At 44.6% G+C, this 26,230-nt stretch overlaps 1 protein-coding gene across 1 annotated transcript in view; it reads right to left on the bottom strand.

Annotated features, from left to right (window-relative positions):
- Nucleotides 1–5,606: 5,606 nt before the first annotated feature.
- Nucleotides 5,607–26,230, bottom strand: part of LOC142563745 (uncharacterized) — a 33,123-nt gene continuing 12,499 nt past the window's right edge. Inside the window, exons 3-5 of the mRNA XM_075674345.1 lie at nt 17,689–17,805; nt 11,131–11,267; nt 5,607–7,467 (exon numbers count right to left, since the gene is read on the bottom strand). Of these exons, the coding sequence (XP_075530460.1) occupies nt 5,929–7,467; nt 11,131–11,267; nt 17,689–17,805 (1,793 nt within the window). The 3' untranslated portion in view covers nt 5,607–5,928. The remainder of the gene's footprint in view (nt 7,468–11,130; nt 11,268–17,688; nt 17,806–26,230) is intronic.

Raw genomic sequence — 26,230 nt, 5'->3', positions numbered from 1 at the left:
CTAATCAATATGGCGTATATGGCATGCTGCCCCCCTAACAGTGCTTGGCGTTTTTTACGAGCCACCACAGAATTATCCTTATTTTTGTCGGCATCTGAACAATAGCATAACACAACTTGTTGCCAGTTACCCAAATGCGCGCATTCTTCCCTTCGGTCACTTTATCACTATCCGGATATTGAATGGCAGAATCTAGGTACTTCTTCAATAACCTGTCACGCGGAGGCCAAGAATTTGATTGATGTATGTTTAAATTTTAATCTGTCAGTTAGTCTCAGCACTAACCCGCGTTCCGCAAGAAACCGCAAACACCCTAGATCTGATAATAACTAATAGCCCTGAGAACCTATCATCCATCAATTACTTTCCAGGAATCAGCGACCATAAAATCATACATGCTCTGTTCTCATTTAATTCCACTTAAAAGGAAACATTTGCGACAACAATACGTCTTTACAATAAGGGGAACTAAGACACAATAACAGAAAATCTTAACAGTTTTTTTCCGAGTACGGATCAATATTTCACACTCGCCCTATACATGAAAACTCGTTCACATTCAAGAACAGATTAAATACGCCCACTAGCATGTTTATTGCGAAGGTCACTTTTTATAGTAATCGCAATAAGCCATGGTTTATTACACATCTAAGAAAACAAAAAGAAACGGTTGTTCCGTTTAGCCAAACGCAGCGACCCTCAGATCGCTTGGGAAAAATACCTCGATGGTGAAAAATCATACTTACTTGCAGTTCGGAACGCCAAGCATCATTTTATAACAGTGACTTAACAAAACCAATCAGCAATCCCAGGCAATTCTGCCATGTATTATATCCTAAGCATACTCATATATAAGAACGCATTCGCATCCGTCTTTACAAGAGAGCTTGACATGCCATCATAGTTATCATCTTTTAACATAGAAGCATCCATGCCATCTATAACATTTTTCAAAGAAGGCATTGCATCCATTATTGATAATATTAAAGTGTCATCATCAACTGGTTTGGACCTGATTAATTCAAAACTTCCGCGAAATGTAAAACCAATTTGTGCCGCATATTTATCTTTGATTTTTGCACAGTCACTCTCCACAGGAATCATTCCAGATGACTGGAAAATGCGGAAGGTCATTCCGGTGTACAAAACAGGTAACAGAAACTCACCCTTAAGTTATCGCCCCATTTCATTAACTAGTGTGTCCTGTAAAATTATGGAACGGGTCATATATTCACAAATTTTGAACTTTTTGGACTCATGCAAATTTCTTCCGTCCTTCACAACGCGCCTTTCTTAAGGGCCTCTCCTGCGAAACGCAATTAGTGCTTTTCCTTCACGACGTACACACTAACTTTGACCGTAACATGCAGATTGATGCCATCTTTCTAGATTACGCGAAAGCTTTCCATAAAGCTCCACACCGCCGCTTTTACTGAAGCTTTCACAGCTCAACCTACATCCTAACATTCTTTAATGGATTGAACAATTTCTAACGAATCGTTCTCAATCAGTCTTTGTTGATAGCCACCCCTCTAAAATCCTTCCGTTGACATCAGGCGTGCCGCAAGGAATTGTCCTCGGTCCTCTTTCATTCCTAATATATGTTAGCGATTTACCTGAGCATGTTTCCTGCAGTACTCAAATGTACGCCGACGGCTGTGTCCTTTACCACACTATTAGTAACGTTCATGATCAAATTACTCTTCAGGAAAATATTAACAGCGTACTTAATTGTTGTGACAACTGGCTTACGTCCTTCAATTCTGCTAAATGCAAACTTATGTCCTTGTTCTCGTTGCCACAGTCCACGCCGCTTCCAGTATTCCATCGCTAACACCGAAATGGAATTAGCACCATGGTATAAATAACTAGGAGTAACCTTGTCTTATGATTTATCAAGGCGTGCCCACATTAGTACCATCATCTCAGCATCAAATAAAATGATCGGTATTCTAAAGCGCCATCTCCGCCTTGCCCCCCTCCCCCCTTCGAAATGTAAAACTTCTCGCGTAAAGTCACTCATCAGACCAAAATTGGAATATTCATCTACTGTGTGGAGCCCGCACCAAGCGTATTTAATAAATGCATTGCTCATTCACTCTTGATACTCGTATATCAGCCTTTCATCTTTGAATGCTAAATTCGAATTACATCATCTTTCAATGCGTCGCCGCATATCATAAAATATTTCATTCTTCCCTAAATCGCCCACCTTATATAACAGCTGCAACACGCGTATCTCAATGCACCAGTCATCCATTTAAGGTTGCCCGCCTATCATCGCGTACTACTGCTTTTTACGCCTCGTTCTTTTATAGAGCAGCTACAGACTGCAACGGCCTTCCCTGGGACATCGCCATCATCGCTTCAACATGTACTTTTCAAGGTTGCGTTAGTGATCATCTTAAATGTAAATCTTCCTTGCTTTTTTGTTGTATAAATAAAAAAGCCACCCCTTATGTAATGCCCCCCAGAAATGGGTCTTTAAGGTAATAAAACTGAAGCTAAAACATGTATGTGGAGCGCTCTCAAGGCTGTTTTACACCGTGAATGCCTATTTGTTTCTGTTTTCCTTTTCTAGCGAGAGCAGTTGGGGACTTTTCTGCTAGCTCAAACTAGGGTACGATGTTGCCCAACGTGCGTAAACGTGGTTGGTACATCAAAACATAACTGCCGAAAGAAGTGCCATTTCGGTAGTTATGAAAGTCTTGTTTCGACAGCCGCGGGAAAGCGATGTCTCAGCAATGAGACTGGGCCCACGCGCCCCCTACCTTTTGCCTAAAGCAATGTGTTGAATCAGAGCAGCGCTCCTAAGAATCTTCGCATGAATGTTGCTTCACACGGCCCCGTCCTGATTCTATTACTAAACTGTCACCCGTACAAGGAACGATTGTTGGGTAAGTCAGTAATCGCGTTTCTGATGAAGGAAATGAGCACAAGAAAAAAAGAACATGCACTGAAAGGAAACATGAAGACAAGGCCGCTACCTGGCATGGTGTTGTAATAATACCGCAAGAACTTGTCCCTGGTCACACGTGTTACTGACCACAAAATTGGAACTTCCCGCAAAAAAAGAATTGTTCTCAGGGGCTTGAGGCTAGGCAAGACGACATGCTGTCAACTCGTAGTCATCGGCATGATTTCTCATTGTTCATCTTCGTAAAGTTTCTAACGCCGAACATCTCACGCTTGACGACTCAGGCGACCATTGTTTATTGAAATAGTAGTATGATTAAATTCAGAATGCCAAACCTGTAGAAAATCGGCCCCAGAAAACTTTTTCGAGAGCACCTACGTATTAAACTTCAGAATGGTAGGAATGCACATAGGGAACGCATCAAAGAAAAATACGCCAACGCAAATCAGTCGCGAGCACAAGAATGGTTTAAATGTCTACAGGAACAGATAGATATCTCCTTATGTAAAAGCAGAGGTTTACATAACAAGCACTCCAGGTCAGTGCAGCCTCGCATCCGGTGGGAAAGTGCTCAAATTTCGAGAAACTTTTATTGCCGCTTTGCTGACGAAGCGACCTTTAAAAGGCGCCGGAAACCGGTTCTGCCATCCGATAACCAACTTGTTCGTTGTGAATGTTTTCCCTCGCAGGCGCTATCCAAAACCCGATGAATTTATTTTATAACAACAACTTTTCTTGGTATGCTAACCTAGAAGTCTGGCTGAAGAAAATGTGCATGACCGCTTCAAGGCTTCATGCACGTGACATATTAAAAGAGCCATATTTACAGTGCGGCAAGAAAATGACTCTCAGGCAGGCGTGCGATCTTTTCTCTAAACTCAAAATGAGGTTTATCAAGAATATTCTCCTCAACTTAGAATACTCCGTAAATGAGTGCCTATGTGAGTGCAGTATACGTCTCGGATCACTTTCTCAGGGGCATTTTGCTACATTGAGGAAACCGCATAATCTTTATACCGGGATTTAACAGTCATGCCGAATAAATGCTTTGGGGAAACTGTTTTATTTTGTTGCTTACAACTATTTATTGCTGTTCTGTAGGAAGGCCATGACTAATTTTCAATGCCGTGCGAAGTTAGTGCACACGACTCGGTTCTCTACCAGGGCTACGCTACAAAGTGTTTCCTACAATCTATATCAGCAAAAAACGCCAGCAAGCTTTCGCTACATTCTTACTTTGCAAGTTTGGGCCTTTACTTAACATGCTGATATGGGTTCAGTTAATTCTCTGGAATAAAGCAGCGTTGTTATACTTTTCTAGAGAGGCTCAATTACAGCTCATCGCTCATGCTGGCCTGGCGCAGACGTAAGTGTAGGAGAGTTGCAGTAATGGAGACGGTCTCCTAACCAGTTTCGTAACTCGACTTTCAAATTGTGTCTTCCAGAGTGATGGTAATTAATGTCATCGATCGTCTCCGTAGCTTGGCACATGAAATGTCGAAAGGCCTTGTTACTGTGGTACTCTTTCTTGCACACAACGTGTGCCTGTGAGTATTCTAGGGCAATGCCAGTTGTGCGGCCAGAAAATCCAGACCAGTAACTTCAGTCTTCCTAAGTGTCCTAAATTATTACCTTCTGAACCTCACATGTCCCAGCTCTTGTTCAGCAAACATTCGGCTATAACGTACCAGCCATACCCTTACGTCCAAAATGATAGCAAATTTGAATATGTTGTATAGCCTGGGTCTCTATACCAAACTTAGGGTAAAAAAAGAACTTAAACAGTACACCTTCCAATTTTTGTATTCTACATTTTCGGAGATTCGTTCATCATCCGACCTCATGGTGTCAAAAGATAAACCGTTGTGCGCTTTGCGTATAAAAACAACTTACGCCTTTCTTCACTTCCTGTCTTTTCTTGTCAGTAATAAGTTATTATTTAACCTTTTTGCCACGAATATTTATTATCTACACACATCGGACACCATCAACATTACTAGCTGACCTCATATTAAATGCGAAGCATTTCTTCGTGAACATTTGCCACTTTGACAGTATCTATCTAGCCGCCTACATCTTGGTGCTTTCATGGTCGTTTCGTTAACTTGGTACGTAGCAAAATTGGCGTGGTATGACAAGGGCGTATGATAAACATAAATTATAGGCCATGACATGAACGCGACAACATGCGTGTTATGTAGGCGATGAAACAGCGCCTAGGTCTTGGTACTCTCATGGTCGTTTCTTTAACTTGATAGGCGCTCCGCACACTGCTTCGCATAACATCGATCCAACAAGGCGTAGAATCTGCCGGCTTTTTTGAACGCACCAATAAGTTTAAATATTTATTTTTTTCCTGTCACTTATGGCTCGAATTTAGCGTCGTCGGTTGGTTGAAGTGCGTATCCCAGTTTGCTGATGTCAACTTTTTTTGGACCGGCCTGTACATGGTTCATCGTATGTATAAATAAATAAAAATCATAAAATGTTTATTTACATAGCCTAGCACGAGGGGCGCAACAAAATCTTTACTGTACAAATTTGCATTTCATGGCGCGCGTACGCCATAGACACGTTAACAACTGCGTACTGCACTGCAGATATGGTTCACGGGACAGTGATGTTTTGTTTTTGGTTTTCGGATCAGTAAAGCCACAACCGCATGTTTCATGATTATGCGCCTAAAATTTATTGCCGGTTACGTGCGTTCTTTCAGTTGCAATAGCTTGTGCGTGAGCACGAACGCTCCAACATTTTATTTATTCAAGCAATATCCGGCGCAGAGGCCTGCACATCGACGTGGTCAGGGTGACAACTCGCTTTCGGCCACCGCGTATGTCAGAAAGCTCGTAGCTGTCGTAGCTGGCATTAACGCGGGAGCTTGTGCTAAATCTCGCGTGCCGCCTTCTCAGCTAATAGCTGTGGGTCTGAGCAATGATTTGAAGCATAGTATTGTTAAGAAAGGTTCGAAAGCATGCTCAATGCAAGGGCGGTTAAGGTGCACGAAGCAACTATTCCCGTTTCTTTGTTGCTCGCCGGTCCCTTAGTTCTTTGTCACGCTGCTGAGCCTTGTCGAGGACCGTGATGTTCTCAAGCGAAACCGTGGGCCTCAAGTAGTTGACGTCGCTGTCGTCACCCGTCGTCTGTTGCTGCGTGCCCCGGCTCCCGTCAGTCTCCGTGGTCGTCATCGTCGTCTCGCTGTACGTGGAGGACGTGTTGGACCACACGCTGGCGTACTCGTACGTCGAAATTGAGGGCAAGTCGTAGATGATCTTGTTCTGCTCGTGGTTCGAGTCGAGCGGGGCGTCCCACTGAGACTTGGCGCGCCTGATGACCATGGAGTCTGGCCCGATGCAGTCGTTGCCCGAAGGAGCGCTAATGGGCCGCCCGAACAGCCCCATCTTTTGCAGAGCGACTGCCGCAGAAGTGAGGGTCTCGATGCGGTCGATGCGCATCACCGTCTTTTCGGCTTCCCCGACGGCGTCCTTCTCAGTGTCCTTCTTGTTTGAAGTTTTCGCTGGTGGCGCAGGTTGCGCGATGGCTCCCGTCGCTGGCGGAACTCGCGGCGAAGCTTTGCCTGCCTGGCGTTGCTGTCTCTTGGCTTCGTTGTTGTCCTCCTTGCTTTCGTGGTTGGCGTCCTGAAACTCGGTGCCACCAGTGCGAGCGGAAAGGTGCGTGGCGCCCCCACCGGTTCCGTGACGGTGCTTTGGGCGCCGCCTGGCTGCTGGCCGCTGTTCTTCCTCTTCATCAGCCCGCTGCTGCTGCTGCCGCTGCATTTCCTGCTGTCTTTGCTGAAGCAGCAGTGTCGGGAACACAGCGTCCTGGTTGGAAGAGCTCGTGCTCGACGGTAGCAGGCCGCCGCGAAGGTTTAGCGGCTCCTGGAACTGCGAGTCGTCATCGTCCCCGGTTTCGATGATGATTAGCGCCGGCATCCTAGGAGGAAATGGGCCCATGGGGCCACCGAATGGCATGCCCATTGGTCCGCCTAGGGTTATGGGGCCACCACCGAAAGGCACTGGTCCGAAAGGCCCACCACCCATGCCGAAGACCTGGAAAGGGCGCAAAGGGTCCGGCTGGTCGTAGAGGCTCAGTGGCGGATGGCTGTGCTGGAACAAGGGCGTCCTCTGTCTTTGAGGGATCTGCGCGTTGGCGGCGCGGAACGGCTGTTGGAGGTCGGCAAATCCCGACGGCGGAGCCGCATGCTGGTGAGGTCTGGCACTGGTTAAGGCAGGCTGTGATTCGCCAAACGCATCCGGAAGCGAAGGCACCGAGGCCTCCGTCAAGCTCATGACGATCGGGTTCACAGGGCTCACAACGGTGCGCGGATAGTCGACGTTGGCCAGGTCTTCAGGCGGTGCTTGAAATCGCATCAAGCGACCGGTTTCCAAGTTGACGGGTATACCCGTGGCGCCCGCGAACTGGCTCATCGTTTGAGGCTGCAGCTGCGAGCCCTCCGGTGCGGCGCCCATGCGGGGATAAGGAGTTGGGGGTACGGCGTTCGCGTTCACCGCCCGATACGTCCCATCGGCTTGTTGAACGATGCAGGCTGGCTGAAAGACAAACGGTGGAAACTGCCGCTTCAGCAAGAGTTGAAAAAAACGATGCAAGAAGAAGAAGTGGCAAGTGAGAATGTTAACTGCAGTCAGCGCAAATGCCACTTCTTGAAGCGATGCGTGGCGTTCTCGGGGATGCGGCTACCGACCGGCTCAGAAAGGCTTCAGCGCTCCGTTTGGCTTGATAATCATGTCCGTAAATTGAAGGACATATACAACTTTGAGAATTAGTTCAGTGTTGGGATTCGTTCGGGCGCGCATGTCTGACTATCGGAGGGCAATAGTTGTAGGACATGCCCTGCGGAATGTACGTGGTTGAACAAATATCTGTACATAGCACACCATAGGAATCAATATTTTTAGCTTTACCATAACAAGCAATGGGTAACATTATTTCCTCTCATTGGAATATATAATCGCCAATATTGAGTCAGAACGTTTGGTCACAGAAATGATCAATGAGTTCGGTTCAAACATAACCTGCAGTACTTTGCATCGTTTTTTTTTTCTCGGAAGCGGCAGTTTCCTGAGGGAGTCACACCCTACATGGTGAGTTGTATTCGCAACAGACACTTTATTCGACTTTCTTTGTAATGATGCGATTAGTACTATCCCTTTTTTATTTTTCTTCCACAGAACTAGCGACTGGATCAACCCATCAAAAAGTGGTAGCCAGAGGGAGCTGGCTGGAGCCTTTCTGCTGCCTACACCGAAACTAGGAAGCGGTACACAGAAAGGAAACAATAAATGGACATCTTACAACATAGACGCATTTTAGCCGTTCTTCGTATGATCTGTGGAAACACAAGCACGGTGTGCGCAGGTGCGAAGTCCCTCATTTACTAGGACAGGCAAAAGTGTGGACAGTTCATCAAGCAGGAAAAAAGAACAGGAAGGAGCATCACGTTAGGCATTCACGCTCCGCAATGCAACTCTCTCTGACGTCTCTCCCGACTTTATTATTATTATTATTATTATTATTATTATTATTATTATTATTATTATTATTATTATTATTATTTGTGATACTGGCAGTCTCAGTTCTACCAAAGAACGTTGGCATTGTATTAGCTTTATCACGGAAACACTTTGGAATCTTGGGAAATGTGCACGCCGCACATTAAATCCTAACAACAGCACACCATGTGTGCTTTTGCTCGGGGCAGTTTTGAGTGCTACTGGCCGTCGGATTTGCGGCCACTTTCTCCAGCAGATGCCAATCGATTTTCCGCTCACTGCCTTTGACGTCTTCACTTTTCGGCCTTGTTAGCTAAAGCGCCATCTCAGAGTTCACTCAGCGAGCTCTGCTTTCGCAACACCCGATTTCGGAGGCCATGATGTCTAGAAGCACGGTTGGCGTCATAAAGTCAACACACTCTCAGGAGCGCCCGCACAATTAGGCGCGCGTTACAACTTAATAGTACCATGGAAAAGCAGAAGACCATTCCAATACAGCGGCGGGGAGGGGGGGGGGAGAGAACCAGAAAATATCGGTTGCCGTGACGTGCTTTAGCGCTTATCCCATCGATTTCTTGTCGGTATATTTAACGACTAGGCTCCAATATTGTCCCGCGACGCTTCCTCTCCGTTCTTTTAGCATTGTTTTTTTTTCTATGTGTGCATTGCATCCGCCAGGTTAAAGAGGCCGATCAAGTGAGGCCAATGAACAAGCCCTCCTAAGTGGCGGCCTTGGCAAAAAGAAAAGGTTGGCATTATTCCCTATTTGTGCGTCAATTTTTCGCTTTATGACAGCTCTGCACGAAGAATGTGGCTCTTTGGTCATTTTGTTTCTCTAATCTCATTTCAAGCTGATTTAATCCTTTATTTCGGTTCCCCTTTAAAGCTCTGTGACTCATGACTATCCGAAGCAACTATCTCGCAATGTATAATATATATATATATATATATATATATATATATATATATATATATATATATATATATATATATATGTATATATATATATATATATTGCCTTATGTTCAGGTCATTTTCACAGCTACATCATCTCTATTCTAGATAAAGATGCTGCTTTTACACCTTATAGCAGAAGCTTATTTTATCTTATTGTCATTCAATATCTATTTAGAGAGTTTATTCTGATATAAGAAACTGTAGGCTGCATTGTTGAATTAAACTATAGGAACTATTAGCCCCCTTTCAGAAAGAACGTTATTACAAGGTGCCTTGCATAGGATGTAAACAACTATTTATAGCACTGCGTGTCATTGATGTTTCACCTTGCAGTTCCCGCTTAATTGAACTGACGATTAAACCTATTCCTTACGTACGGCAGAGTGCATCCTTGTTCTCCTCCTTAGCACACAGAAGTATGACAGCAGTTTGCCTCTGTTTAGTGCTTTAACCTGCTCTACTAAATTAAGATCTATACAAAGGCGCAATTTAATTTTCCTTCTTTCGCAACCTCAAAGTTTTGTTAGGTGAATCAAGTTTTGATGCACCAACGCTTTTCATATCACTTGATTGCTAGCAAATATTTATTTACTTAAAAAAAGAATTTTCGCGTTTGCAGTTTATTAACGAGTAGAATCGAAGAATGTTTTCTGCCATGCGCTTTGGTACACTTTCTGCAGTGTTGCCAGAAAACTTATAGCTCGATTGTGTAACAAAATTAGACGAGGTGAGATTTACCCAACGGAACTAAAGCGGTTTCGACATTATCGTTCTTTTTTTTTTGTGGCGATTTGGCTTTTATTTGTTCAAATATAAAGAAACACGCTCATGCATTTGCGGGTTGCATCAGAAGTAATTTTAGATACAAATCATTAAACTGCACTGCACAAGTCATGTATGCGAGTCGTCAGGGGCATTTATATGAGCGATTGATGATTTACAACTCTTGTCACGACCGTTTCGTTGAGCTGTCATTTTCAGCAGGAGAGACTGAAATCTCACATGAGTTCAGCTTGTGACAACCAAAATATACTTCCTTGAATTTCTTGGGGCAGTCGTAGAAAAATTTCAGCTACCTGCTAGTTCATTGTGTTAGTTCACCTCCGAGTTTAAAGCAGCATGGCTAAGGTGTTCTTGTGCAACAGAACGAACAAAGCAGGTTGTCGCACAAGAGTGACGACGCACCTGTGATACTGTTTGTTTTTGTGTTGATATATATATATATATATATGTGTGTGTGTGTGTGTGTGTGTGTGTGTGTGTGTGTGTTGTTCCGTCGTAGTGAAAGTTAACGGTCAAACAACGCCAGACAGGCATCGGATCTATCCTATTTGTGTTTCTCTTATCTTCATTGGTTATCTATTGTCCCGTCGTCTGCTCTCTAACGCTAGCCATGCAAACGACGTGAAAACACCAGTGCCTTTATGCTGCTCCATTCTCTCTTGCCACGTCGCTCACTCTTTCACCATGTTGAACAAAAACCAACTAGCCTTGTTAGGAAATTGCGGTGAGCCAATCCGAAGTAACAGCCAGCAGACTAAATTCCAGGTGTCACTGTGACTGACATCAGACACTCAGGAAAGTAGTACACCTCTTACCACGTCGCCTGCACTGTTCGCCATGTTGGCGTACGGTACCGTTGGCACGAAACAAATGAAAAAGATATTGGCGTTGTGGTTTCCGCAGTCTTTAACAGACATCCTTCAATTTAGATTTTCTGAATTAACCATCAGAACGCTCACTCACCTGTTGCTGCTGTGACTGCGGCGAACCAAAGCAGGAGCGCGCCACCAACGGCATGACCATGCAAACGCCCATGACCAGTATGGCCATCATCATTACCGATATCGAGCCAAAGGAACGCCAGAAGCTCGTCCCGAAGTCTGCAGGTGTGAAACGTACGCGTGAAACGCGTGTTCTCCGACATTAGCGCGAAACGCACGCGCGAGAAATGTGCGGGTGGCGCTCACTTTGCCTACTGTAAAAAAAAAATACGAGGACACCTAAGAACTTCTTAACATTTGTGAATGCGAAACCATTAATTTCCCATTGAATAACCCCCCTAAGCTATGAGTTAAGAACTTCGAGTTACAAACCCATCGCGGGCAAGCGAACGCGTTGAGACCAACAAGCAAGCAAACAAACAACCAAACTTTATTCAGACATCACCGAATGTTTAGGAGCGTGGACAAAAAGCCTTCAAGAGGCGTAACTGGGCCCGTACCCCCTAAATATGGCCCACAGCGAGAATAGCGCGGTCAAGCTAAATCGGTTACATATTTGCGGTAGATATGTTTTAATAATGCACATACAAAATAATTATTATTGCCTACAACAATAAGCAAGACAAGCATATAGAAATATGTAAGCAATGACAAATATCAGTTTCCACAATATACGAAAAACAATAATAAGCTTACTGATGAAGTTGGAATAGATCTATTGTACCCCATGCAAGAACGTCTCTATAGATATCAGCCTTCTGAATCACAGGCCTAAACGGCAAAGCCAACGACATCAGTGTAGCATTATCAATTTTGCTACCATTCCACGCATTGTTAAAATCGAGATATAGGGCACACAAAAATATAAGTAATTTGGGTAATATATTGGCAATAGGGGTAAATATGGTTAATTTTAGACGCTTGGCCAACGCCTCCTAGATAGCACAAGGCCGGTACACTTCGATCCGAAACATGATGCTACCTTGCCCGACTCCCATATAATCTAACGGGGCCGCTCTCAAGTAAGCCGCGTGATTTGTACCTCACTGCTTTCTTTACGCCGGCCTTGGCAATGGAAATTTTGGCCCGTATAGCATGATGTCGTAAAGCAGAGTGCACAGGCCCGCTAACGGGAAGGCGCTGGTTTTGCAAAGTGGCTAAGACACTCGGCTTCTGAGCGTAGTAGGGTCGTATATTCGAAACCGTGAACGTTTTTCCTTTCGACTTTATTCTGTTTTTCGTACATCAATTTATTTACGACAATTACCGAGGGGATGTTAGCACGTAGGCGAGAGCTCTCGCAGTCAAGGAACGTGCGCATAACACTGCCCTCCTAGAGTTAGAAAGAGGGTGACGTGGCGTCGTGGCAATGACCTCTCTCCTCACGCAACATCTGGCGCGCCAGCACGGCAGCTGGTTTACCCTTTCACCCAACCTGCTCGATCGAGGAACACACGTGACGTGTAATCGCAGCCAATGGTAATTTAGGTGTCGTTTCACTGCTACAGACGCCAGATTTCTCGCTCAACGGGCCATCTTATAATTTGAAATCAACAAAACTTGTCCTTTATATATAAACGCCATACAAAGGCGAGAAATGTATGGCGTCTGTACTCAGCGTTACAGAAACACTGCGAAACCGTATGCCTTCCACCAGCAGCATGAAAAACAAGCGCCTAACATCAGCACGAAGTATAAGCATGAAATGTGTGCTTTCTGTCTCACGTTGTTCACACATACGCTAAAATTTATGCGTTGTACCATAAGCGTGAGACACAAGCGTCAAGGGCGAGCGTCAGGCAAAGGCTTGAACTGTCGTAGCCAAGTTCATGCCGTCCGCGTTCCCTTCGCCTATACCAGTACAAAGGTGAGACTATAAATGATTTTTGGTGGCATAGACTATACAGTTAAACGTCGATTTGTATACGTTTGGGGGTAAAACATAAGCGGAGATGAGAAAATGATACCAAGGCTAAACGGTTCGTCTAGGTATTTCATAACTGAAAGCTTACCACATTAGTGACGCGGAAATCATGCGTAATTGATAAGAAATTCTGATAATTTACGAAAGGAAGAGAACGTAAACAATTGGTAAAAATAGTGCGGAAGATAGATTTATTCAACCGCATCAAAACGGTTGCACAGATATCAGCCTGCAGAGTTATATGCCGAATCAACCAAGCCAATGACATCAGTGTGACATTATCAATTTTAACTATATTTCTGTGAAACTTGAAGCTTCAGTAGTGCAACGAAGGTTGTCAAAAATCCTCTATTTATTTTTTTCCTACATTGCACAAATCAATGCTGTCTCTTCATGTTGATAAGGGCATCAGTAGTCTTGATCAGACTTTCCATATCAAAGACGTAACAATAAGGTAATGCACAAGCTTCAGTGTGCTGTGGTCATTCATAATTTGATTCTCTTAATTGCAGTTGAAATAACTTAGCCTACCAGTTAAGATGAAGCTTTGGTTCGGGCCCAACTCCGATGCCGCCTATTCATCATCATCATCATCAACATGAGCCTGGTTACGGCCACTGCAGGGCAAAGGCCTCCCCGATACTTCTGCAACTACCCCGGTCATGTACTAATTGTGGCCATGTCGTCTCTGCACACTTCTCAATCTCATCCGCCCACCTAACTTTCTGCCGCCCCCTGCTACGCTTCCCTTCCCTTTGAATCCAGTCCGTAACCCTTAATGACCATCGGTTATCTTCCCTCCTCATTACATGTCCCGCCAATGCCCATTTCTTTTTCTTGAATTTAACTAAGATGTCATTAACTCGCATTTATTCCCTCACCCAATCTGCTCTTGTCTTATCCCTTAACGTTACACCCATCATTCTTCTTTCCATAGCTGTTTGCGTCGTCCTCAATTTAAGTAGAACCCTCTTCGTAAGCCTCCAGGTTTCTGCCGCGTAGGCGAGTACTGGTAAGACACAGCTATTATACACTTTTCTCTTGTGGGATAATGGCAGCCTGTTGTTCATTATATCAGAATGCCTGCCAAACGCACCCCAGCCCATTCTTATCTCTTCAAATTATTTCCGTCTCATGATCCGGATCCGCGGTCACTACCTGCCCTAAGTAGATGTATTCTCTTGCCACTTCCAGTGCCTCGCTACCTATTGTAAATTGCTGTTCTCTTCCGAGACTCCAGGTCAGCGAGCATGCATTGCAATTGGTCCCCTGAGTTACTAAGCAAGGCAATATCATCAGGGAATCGCAAGTTACTAAGGTAGTCTCCATTAAGTCTTATCCCCAATTTTTCCCAGTCCAGGTCTCTGAATACCTCCTGTAAACACGCTGTGAATAACATTGGAGAGATCGTCTCTCCCTGCCTGACGCCTTTCTTTATTGGGATTTTGTTGCTTTTTTTATGGAGGACTACGGTGGCTGTGGAGCCGCTGTAGATATCTTTCATTATTTTTACATATGGCTCGTCTACACCCTGATTCCATAATGCCTCCACGACTGCTGAGATTTCGACAGAGTCAAACGCTTTCTCGTAATCAATGAAAGCTATCTATAAGGGTTGGTTATATTCCGCACATTTCTCTATCACCTGATAGATAGTGTGAATATGGTCTATTGTTGAGTAGCCTTTACGGAATCTGCCTGGTCCTTTGCTTGACAGGAGTCTAAGGTGTTCCTGATTCTATTTGCGATTACCTTAGTAAATAGTTTGTAGGCAATTGACAGTAAGCTGATCGCTCTATAATTTTTCAAGTTTTTGGCGTCCCCTTTCTTATGGACTAGGATTATGTTAGCGTGCTTCCAAGATTCCGGTACGCTCGAGGTCATGAGGCATTTCGTATACAGGGTGGCCAGTTTCTTTAGAACAATCTGCCGACCATCCTTCAACAAATCTGCGGTTACCTGATCCTCCCCAGCTGCCTTCCCCCTTTGCATAGCTCCCAAGGCTTTCTTTACTTCTTCCTGCGTTACTTGTGGGATTTCGCATTCCTCCAGACTATTCTCTCTTCCGTTATCGTCAGGGGTGCCACTGGTGCTGTATAAATCTCTATACAACTCCTCAGCCACTTGAACTGTCTCATCCATATTAGTAATGATACTGCCGGCTTTGTCTCTTAACGCATACATCTGATTCTTGCCAATTCCTAGTTTCTTCTTCACTGCTTTTAGGCTTCCTCCGTTCATGAGAGCATGTTCAATTCTACCCACATTATACTTCCTTATGTCAGCTGTCTTAAGCTTGTTGATTAACGTCGTAAGTTCTGCCAGTTCTATTCTAGCTGTAGAGTTAGAGGCTTTCATACATTGGCGTTTCTTGATGACATCTTTCGTTTCCTGCGATAGCTTACTGGCATCCTGCCTAACGGAGTTAGCACCGAGTTCTATTGCACACTCCTTAATGATGCCCACAAGACTGTCGGTCATTGCTTCAACAATAAGGTCCCCTTCCTGAGTTAAAGCTGAATACCTGTTCTGTAGGTTGATCTGGAATTCCTGTTTTCCCTCTTACCGCTAACTCATTGATCGGCTTCGGCCACCTATTCGAATACATGTAAAACGGAGAAACGTTTTTCAGGGAAATCAATCAATCAGAAGATCAATCGAGCAACCTCAACTAAAAAGTTTTCCTTTGGGGCCGTGTAACATAATATCTGCTGTGGCCTGCATACTTGCCGCCAACGACACGGTTACTGAAAAGTACCCACTTCTTTCTCTTACGGCACAAGTAAGAGGACGCTGAAGTTGTTTGGCGTGCATCATGTATGGCAAAATAGCTGTTTGGCGTGCATCATGTACGGCAAAATAGCTGTTTAAGGAGTTAACGATAACGCATTCAAAAAGCTACACGCTTTTGCAAAAATGACATCTTGAGGTTTGAGGGGAAAATACTAGTTCGGGAGCACCAATATGAAACACATGGGAACGGTGAAACCATTCTTTTCCAGCAGCCACGGCACCATTTAAAGGGAAGAGGTAAACTATAGTGACTGTAGCCCGCAAATTTGTTTTTTTTTATTTAGGCCGTTACACTTCCAAGCAAAGTTCTTAAAGGGGCAATATAAAGTAAGAAACTCGACTATCAATTCAATACAGAAAATTCAAAAGGGCTGTCACAGTGTTTTAAGCTGCATATAATGCGACATCTCAAATAAACATAATTTATATGCTAAACACCGCTGTTGCGTGTATCACTAACTTGTGAATAAGACTTTTGCAAAAAAACTCCTCAATATTGCAGAAGTTTCACGCAGGCTGACAATTCATTTAACAAAATTGGCCGTTTAAGATGCTCTAGCGGATGCCGTTTATGCAGCTGCGATATCTTTTTATGGTTCACAGGTCCAGATTTCTAAATACCTGAGTAAACCACGGAAAAAAACTAATTACGCCGCACGTAGTGCGATGGAAGCAATCGTGTATTTTGTTTTAAGATGCATTAACATTCTTTTTTTCAGTAAAATCCATGCCACGAACTCAAAAATTCTCAGAGATAGTTTATCGTCTTTTATTAGCCGGATAATTAGCATACAAAAATATTACCCGTTTCGGAAGAGAACCATATTCTCGAACGCCACAGGCCTCATAACCGTTTTTTATACAGGGTGACCCAACTATCAGGCCGCAAGGTTTAAAAATACGCAAATGCCACGTAGCTGGACAGAACCAAGTTAACATTGTTTGCTGATCCTTGAAGATACTCAGATTATTTTTTGAGCATTCCGCGAAATTACATAACTAGATTTAATTCAAGTGTCAATGAAAAAAGTGCATAGCAACTTGAAGAACTCTCGATACAGCTTTGTTTCTCAATACGTGCTACATAGAAGTGTTTTCCTCGAGCGTGAAAGAAGCCCGCGAACAGACGCGAAGTGCTTCGACCGGCAAGTGGCGCGGCAATTTTCGCGTGTATCGGCGGACCCCTTCCACGCTCGCAACAGTAAGTGGGCCTTGGTGGGAAACATAAGAGGGCTAAGCGGACAATCTCTTACGCAAAGAACACGACGAAAGTTGCGTCTCGTTCTTCTTTGCCGAAGTCCTTGTCCGTTTTGCGCTGTTATTTTCCAACATCAAGAGTTAGAATCGTGCAACCCGCGCAGGCAACTTTTTTCTAAGAATTGACGCAGTTAACTAATAAGAAGCACTGCATATATATATATATATATATATATATATATATATATATATATATATATATATATATATATATATATATATATATATATATATATATATATATATATGCAAGACATAACACTTTCAGTTTGCACACCCTCTATATGTACGGTTGTTTGAAGAAAACCCCTGGCGAGAATTTGCTCGAGTGGACGATTCCACACACCAAACACGAGGCACAGTCAAATTTTGTTTTTTTCTCCGGCTTTTACGCTAGGCGAACTCGCGATCCAGCCTCGAGGAGCCCGCGGACACACGCGAAAGCTTCGTTGCCGTGCAACACCAAAGCACGAGTTGCAAAACACACGCACCTGCGCGCTCTTCTAAACTTCGCCACTCGAGACGTGGCACGCGGGACAGGCGCGACACGCAAAAGGGGAGTTGCACGCGTAAACGTAGAAACTCGTGCGAGAGCTTTTCACTCACCGCATTTCTCGTCGCTGTTATCGCCGCAGTTGTTGTGGCCGTCGCAGGCGAAGTTGTCGGCGACGCAGCGGTGGTTGGCGCACTTGAACTGGCTGAAAGTGCAGAACGCTGTTCCGGCTGTGCCGAGAAGAGAAGCAAAACATGAGAGAGTCTCTGTGCCTGCGACCGTATTTAGAGCGCGGCTGTTGGGCGCCCGTTCCTGCCGAGAACACCAGCGCAACCGGGGGAGCGAGCGCGGTTTAATTGTTTAATTTCCTCAACGTTTAATGCAAAACGAAAGTTTCACTTTAAACGTTCGGTAACGTTTAGCTTCCTAAGCGAAGTTAAACGTTACCTTGCATGCACCGCTGCTCTTTGTCTGCGTAGTGAACAGAACACACAGTGAAAGCTGCTTGCTTGAGGCGTTGCTGTGCGCCATACTTAACCTCCCAGTGGCTGAGCACATTCATTGTCTCACATGGCACATGGCAGCGTCGCACAAGTCATAAGCTTTATTCGAATCACGCCGATGTGCGTGCCAAAACCACAATCGGATTATGAGCGAGAAGAAAGGGGGTTAACCGAGGGGCCCGATTTTTATTAGTCATATCACGAGAAGCCAACCAACACTGACACCAAGGACGATATAGGGGAAATTACTTGGGCTTAATAAATGAAATAACGAAACGATAAATTAATGGAAATTAAAGTGGATTAAAAACAATTTGCCGCAGGTGGAAAACCAAGAAAGTGGATGGGGAAACAGCGCCGCGGTAGCTCAGCTGGTAGAGCATCGCACGCGAAATGCGAAGGTTGTGGGTTCGGTTCGCACCTGCGGCAAGTTGTTTTTTCATCCACTTTAATTTCCAATAATTTATCGTTCCTTTATTTCATTTATTAAGCACAAGTAATTTCTCCTATGTTGTCCTTGGTGTCAGTGTTTGTTGGCTTCTCGTGATATTACTAATCGGATTATGAGGCACGCCGTAGTGGCGAACTCCGAATTAATTTTGACACCGTTGCTCTCTTTAACGTGTCCCTAAATCTGAGTGCACGAGTGCTCTCTTTTTTGATTTCGACCCCTCGAAAGGCGGCTGCCACGGTCGGGACCTCGAGCAATTATCCGCGACCTCGAGCAATTACATAGCAGCAAAGCTACTGCGGCGGCCACAGAAGTGTTGGTTTGACGTATGACCACTTCCGTAGTGTCGCCTAGACCGTACGGTAAACTTTATTGCGGCTCTGCTTCCGCACGCCCTGCCTAAGATTTCCACTTGGCATATTTGCATGGTGGTTGTTTTTCAGAAATAACAGAAATGTACTGTACCATACCTTGAGCTTTATTTATCCCCTTTGCCTGCAACCGCTGCTCTGTCTATAGTAGCAGCGTTTCCTTGCCTTCTTAGCTCGCATTTTTGCTATTCACCCTCCCCCCTTCGTATTGGTAACTCGGAGCGGAGTTCCAAGGCTGTTATTCACTCGTGTCACGACAGCTTCTGTTCTACGCATTCTCTTGTTCCTCTCCCCCCTTCTCTCTAACATTCTATCTAGCTTCCCCCTGGACTTGCGCGTTAGTAGAAAGGAAAGCGTTGAAATTTCTACAATGCTTTTGCGGAGGGTCACGGATAATTACAGCTGTCAAGAGGCTACTATGCCGACTCCCAGGGAGCTCCAGGGGGCATTGTGCATATTCGATGCGGCACAAAGGTCCAAACGAGTTCATCGCATCGCCTTTCCTTTTCTGCCACGCTCCTGTCCCGTATAAACACGCTCTGAACCGGCTCTGAACAGTTTCCGACGCGGTGTGCCAGACAGAAGTAGCAGTGAGAAAGTCGAAGGAAGGGGGCAAATAAAGCTTCGCTTTAAAAAGTGCCTAGAGCGAAGAGAGCGCGACGAGGGAAGCGGAGAAGGGGGAGGGCATGGCGAAACCGTAAGAAGAAAAGCGTAGTGGCGGGCCACATGCACACTGCGGCGACGATGACCACGAGATGGCGCCAGAGTAGTGCGCGCCCTCTCTATGGAAACAAAGAGCTGCGTGAGCGGAGGTCTGTCTGCGGCGGCTGCTGCGAATCGCGCTCACGGGTCACCCATGCGCTGCCTCTCGCGATCTCCCGATTACCGAGGCAGTCGCGCCACACTTCGCTGAGTTTGCTATGTGCCGTACGAGACAGGCTGCCCGCGCCGCAGCAAGTATATCGCGCAAATGAAAACACGTATAGAGCTGAGCTCAAATTTCGAATTAGGAAGTATTTGTAATCGCCGGTGAATTTTTTATGCGCGCTAGTCACGCGATTTTTGAACCAGAATGGTGGAGTTGGCTCGTTCTTGACAAAGTCGCTAAGTTTAGCAAAATTTTAGTCCCCCTAACAACTCTTCCTTAATGTAGATTTAGACATTTTTGAATGACATGTTTTAGTGTTGGATATGGCCACGTATATTTCCCAGCGCAGTTCTTCAAAAAAAAAAAACTTAGGCTAACTTCAACGCATCACTTATACTTCATTTCCAACTTGGACATATGCGTATCCGTTTCTCGCTACTTGCAAAGACACTATCCGGCGCATTAAAGCTATTTTTTAGGCAACGCACAATCTAGAGACTTCATAACGTTTTAGAAAGTGGCTGGTTGTTTTCCCGTTGAAAGCAGCGACTTTTGATTCGCAAACTCGGACAGAAATATAAAGCAGCAGTCCTAAATAATAGTAAAAAAGTCGTGCAGGAAGACGCCCCCCCCCCCCCAACCCCTTCCACACCACTTGAAATGGCCAAAAGTTGTGCCAAGTCTCCCCATAAATATTCCGCGCTGGAAGGCCACGTTTTCCGTGGAAGCTTATATCACCCGAAACTCCTTCAAAATTACCCGACGCATTGCTGCTACGCTGCTCAAGTCATTATTTCAACTGATGTTTTTGGTGTCTTTTTTTTTTTGGTACTCGCACACTGACGGTTTGACCGGCTCTTCTAAAGCCACAAAGACAAGCCGCCAGTGACACCCCTGAATGCTCCCTAACCTCTCGCTTCCCCAACATCCTACCTAGCCATTCTTTTTCTTTTCTTGTTCTTTTTTGCCCTTGGTGGTTTTCTCCTTTTCTTTCTGTTCTTTTCTTCCCGAATTCCCACTCTCCCGCTCTCGTCCTCTCGTCTTGGGAACCACGCTTACAGGCATCAGGCGACAGCGCTCATTCTTTCTGAAGTCTCTCCCTTTACAACCAACCGCCGCCGACAACAACCCCACGTGACGTCACTGCACTAACCCTTTAAAGCTAGCATGCCGAGGATGACAAGGCCGCCTTTGACGAAACTAGGTCGTCCTACCGAAACGTTTCCCAGCCTTTCTGAAGCACCTTATTCCGGTTTATACCGTTTGCGCCACCGAAAATAAGAAGAAAGACTACACAGAGGCCATCTACTGTCAAAAACGTGCAGCAAAAAGGTAGATAGATGTGTAATCATCACCAGTTCACAGCGAAGGTATAATTTTGGTCATGAAGACTATACCCGTCCGCGAAACAGAAATGATTAAAACAAATATTTAAGTAAGTCGCTATTTTCATCATAATAATTAGTTAGCGGATCCTTGAAAAAAGTGAAGTAATTAGGATCGGGTTCTGGTGACATACATACATGTACATAAGTGTCCAAAAGAAAGCCACCATCCCACCGCAGCGGTGGAAATCACCACATGCGAAACGACCTACGCTGTATCTGCAGTGATTGACGAACAAAGGGAAGCAAAACTAAATGCAAAAAATTTAGCAAGGAGCAATACCTTCGTTGTGCTCTACCACTTCAAATGCCTAAATCCTTCGGCTGTGCCAAAAAGCACGCAATGGTCAATTCTTAACCAAGCGAATGAGTGGAAGAAAGAAAGAAACACAACAGCATTGCATTTCCGATGCTTTGTGCGAATGTCCGGCGGGCGTAAGTACTAGAGTTTTATGCATAAAAGAACCGCTTCTTCATAGTGCTTCTGTCTTTGATAGCACAGCACAGCCTAGCATCCATATTTTAGTGTGGTGCATGCAAATGCTCGAGGAACCCGAACAAGGACGAGCGTTATTTGTAGAACAGTCAGTTTACTTCCTCATATTTTTGCAACACTTCATTCCAAGACGAAACGGTTAGCGAATGCGCAAAACCCCTCATTCGCATTCCTTTATTAAAGCAATATTTTTATTGTATTTATTTTTAATAACTTCTCATAAATATATACATACTACCGATGTCATTAAGCAACTCTTAAAGTGGTTCGGAATTATTGGATTAGGATGTTTATTAGGTACTGTATTTTTGGCTCTACATACGTACTTGTGTAGGAAGGAGTAACCCTTCCGCACCACAACAAATGGCCAAAAATTGTACCGAGTCTTCCTAGAAATATCACATACATGCATACATGCATACATGCATACATACATACATACATACATACATACATACATACATACATGCATGCATACATACATACATACATACATACATACATACATACATACATACATACATACATACATACATACATACATACATACATACATACATACATACATACATACATACATACATACATACATACATACATACATACATACATACATACATACATACATACATACATACATACATACATACATACATACATACATACATACATACATACATACATACATACATACATACATACATACATACATACATACATACATACATACAAGGACATCGAGGGCCCGATTTTTATCAGTCATAGCATAAGAAGCCAACAAACGAAGCACCAAGGACAACATGGGGTAAATTACTTATATGACTAATAAAAATGGGGCCCTGGGTTTCCTTTTCTCTCGTTCATTACATAGCGAGGCCTCGAACCCGGCAGCATTGATACCTTCAGGTCGGATGTATGGGTTTATAGACCAGCTGCAGTCACCCAAAATGATCAAGAATAATCACATACACGTGACGCCTACGGCAAAAAAAGCATGTTCCGTATCCGCCGTCAAGGCCGTGTGGTGTGGCGCTGGGTAACGCTGCCAAGTTTAATTCTAGCAGTTAACCATAAATACCCCTAGAACTGGACAGGAAAAATGGTGCAGAGGTGAGTTACGTCTGCAGAATGGTGCAGCGGTAACTCAATTGGTAAGAGCACTGCACACGTAATGCGAAGACGGGGGTTCATGCCCCACCTCGGGCTAGTTGTTTTTTTTATCCACTAGCATTTCCAATAATTTATCATTTCCTTAATTCAATTAATAAGTACAAGTAATTCCCCCTGTGTTGTCCTTGGTGTCTTTGTTGGCTTATAATACTTAGAAAGGTATCTCAAAAGTGGTGTTAGCCTTAGGCTTTTTGCTAAGTAGAGATGACTTTCGTACTTTGCAGTTTCTACGTAACAATGGAAATAAGTGCCCTAAAGTAAATAATAAAAAGCTAAATCGTAAACTTCTTAGTTATCGGACCGAGCAGTGCCAGTTTCCATGTAGATAAGTTCTACAACTTCCAGAAATTCACCTGCAAAGGTGGAAAGGCGCTATCAGCGAAAAGCAATTTTTTTGTAAATCTTTTCGAACTAAAGTTTTATTTCATTTTATATCTGTTTGCTACTGCCACCATGACAGCGGTTCTATAAGGAAGCCGGGACCTCGACAGGCCTATTCGTATTTCGTCCAGGCTTACTAAATTATGAGGAAGCTTAACGTACAAAACAGCACAGCAACTTGTGAGTGACACCGTAATAGGAGCCTCCAGAGTAATTTAGACAATCAGGGGTTCTTGAACGTGCCACCTAATTCTAAGAAAATGACGGTTTCTGCATTGTGCCCCCATCTGCATGCAGCTGCCCTGGCAGGCAATCGAAACCACGACCTCAGCAGCAAAACGCCATATCGACAGAGCCACATCGACAGCTAAAAGAACACAGATAAAGTTCCAACTTCGAACACATTAATTCAGAAAAAAAACAGGCCTTCACATACGCCCCGAGCTATTTGGATCAGCTCGTCTGCGCTAGACTTAACAACAAGGTCTATAGTTGACTAAGTTGGTGTGTGTTTGAAACGTTGAAATCAGCAAAACCCAAAACGTACATAAGCACAACACGTCGAAGGAGCAAAAGTAGAACTAAAGAACTGCCGCAGGTACCCAGCACCTCTACCACTTGAGACAACGGCCAACCGAACGCCTTATTTTGAACGTGCGCGTGTGAGCGAAAGAGAAAGACGAAGACGAAAGGCGATGACGATTATGCGCATGGGAAAACAATGAAGTCCACACTTAGCGTTCGCACTACATTCGTTGTTTACCATAATAAAACACTTCCGCTATTCCTTTCAGCCACGTGCCCTCGTTTCCCTGTTTGCGGAGGTTAAGCTTTTGACCGGTTTTCAAATTTCAATCACATGTTCAGTGTAGTTCCACCGATTTAATAAATGCTCGGCTAAGGAGTCGCATTTTCCTCCCAACAGGTTCGGAATAATAATCGGTCCCACACTTCATCCGCAATCAGTCTACGGCACAATAGACCCCGCCGCTGGGCCCCCGCTAACAATGCACTTCCGGTTTCGCTGCCTAAACGAGATTCCGCCGATTAGACTCCCACGAATCCGAGTGATCGGCAGATACGCGTACGTGCCGGATAGCCCGATCTTCAAGAGCAGCGGTCCTAAGAAGAACACACGCAACAGGCGATGACGTCAGCGTAAGACAATGAAGGCTGCGAGTGCAGGCCGGACAGAGAGGGTGTGGAGGTGGAGCTCGACCACGTGAACATCTCGTGACGGTCGGCTTATTAAAATCTCGCTTGAACTTGGCCTCGCTTTCAGGCATGCCAACGCTGCATTCTCGTGGACAGCACGTGATGGTCAGCATATTAAAATCTCCCTTGAACTCCTGCCCACTTTCGGGCCGGCTAGCGGCGCACGCTTTGTGGCTGCAAACACGAGTTGAGGCTCACGGAGGGAGGGAAAAGGGCAAACCAGAAAGAGATATAAAAAGAATGAAAAGCAGGATATCTTGAAAGTTCTTATTCAAGTGTCTGTACCATAGGTGACCTTGTTGACGTTTCGCGGAAAGTTTGGAAAGGTCTTCAGGGAAGAAGAGGCGAGAAAGCGATTGCAAACATCCGTCAGTTGTGGACACAGTCGACGCCGTTCGGAAGATGAAAGCATTTCTGAGCTCCCGCAAGGTTGACCGCGAAGGTACGGGTTAGTTATAGCCAGAGTTGGATAAATTGAAAGGAAAATCTCAGGAGGCTATCCGCACCAGTAGGCAAGGCTACAAAATGCATATAGCATTCGGCTGGAGGCAGGGCCAGACGTCAAGCGAAATCTCTCTTAAGGCATTGTTGTCTCGATTAGTTTCTTGACATGAAAACTGTTTACAGCGCAAACACATGCAACCACAAAGTATAAGGGACAGGACACGCACACAGCGCTTGTGTCCTGTCCCTTATACTTTGTGGTTGCATGTGTTTGCGCTGTAAACAGTTTTCATGTCAAGTATGCACCAACTCGCCCAGAAAGAAGTTTTAATGAATCGATTAGTTTCATTGACATTTTTCTTTATTCATGCGTTTGAAAATTGGAGAGCGCTTAAACATGGCCTTTAGGAGTGCAGCGCGATAGCATTGAAAGATCCCTGACTGCTTCTCACGCTTCCCGGCAACTGCAGCTTATCTAACCGTAATGTTTACCGGAAAACGCTGATCGGCGAACGCTATGCTCGAAGGCGAGCTTTCTCGTAGAAACGCCGCCCCTTGCGTGCGCCGATCCCGGAGGTAGCTGCAGAGCAGCGCGAAAAAATTACATCATTTTCAGGTTTGTGTTATTGTTTCGCTCTTTCTGAGAACGTTTAATGTAAAAGGCACGCGGTATCGGTGTTTTGTTTCATTACATTTGTTTGTGGATAGTCATTTTCAAAATTCTGAGGAATAACTTCGTCGAGGATGTAAGACAAGATACGAGTAAATTTAGTGATAGAATGATGTGGCAATATAACCCGCATATACCGCATGACATGCAGCGAGGCGTGGCGTACACATATACCAAAATATATACGGAAATTTTCTCTCACGCACAGCTCCGCCGGCGCCGTCACCGGATTTTCTGTGACATGGGGTGCTTAACGCTATTGCGTTAAAATATATTTTGTTTTTGTTGTATGGGAAAGCGAAGTGGTGTAACCGAGGTACTCTATGCCTCAATCTCTGCACAGGAACTAATGTGTAACCGAAGAGAACAGAACTACAAAAAAACCGTGCTGTTATTGGCAAGGGCACCTCGCACTGTTCAGAGGGCGCTACGGTATTACCTTTTATGCAACCTCCCCCCCTATGTCGCCGGCATAGACCAGCGACATAGGGGGGGGAGGAAAAATGAAACGACATTCCGAATTTAAAGAAAAACGCATTTTCAATGGTAACAGGTGGTGCTAAAGTGACAGGGTCACGGGATGAAAACAGCTTTTGCTATGTTTGTACTGTATGTCCCTACCAGTTTCGAGCTGCCTGTTACCATAGAACCACTCCAACTATCCCGACCGCATCGCTTGTTAAGTCATGCTTCACCGCTCG

Source organism: Dermacentor variabilis, chromosome 11 (assembly GCF_050947875.1).
Source record: "Dermacentor variabilis isolate Ectoservices chromosome 11, ASM5094787v1, whole genome shotgun sequence".
NCBI classification, from domain to species: Eukaryota; Metazoa; Arthropoda; class Arachnida; order Ixodida; family Ixodidae; genus Dermacentor; species Dermacentor variabilis.
This window is presented reverse-complemented; position numbering and strand designations above follow the sequence as displayed.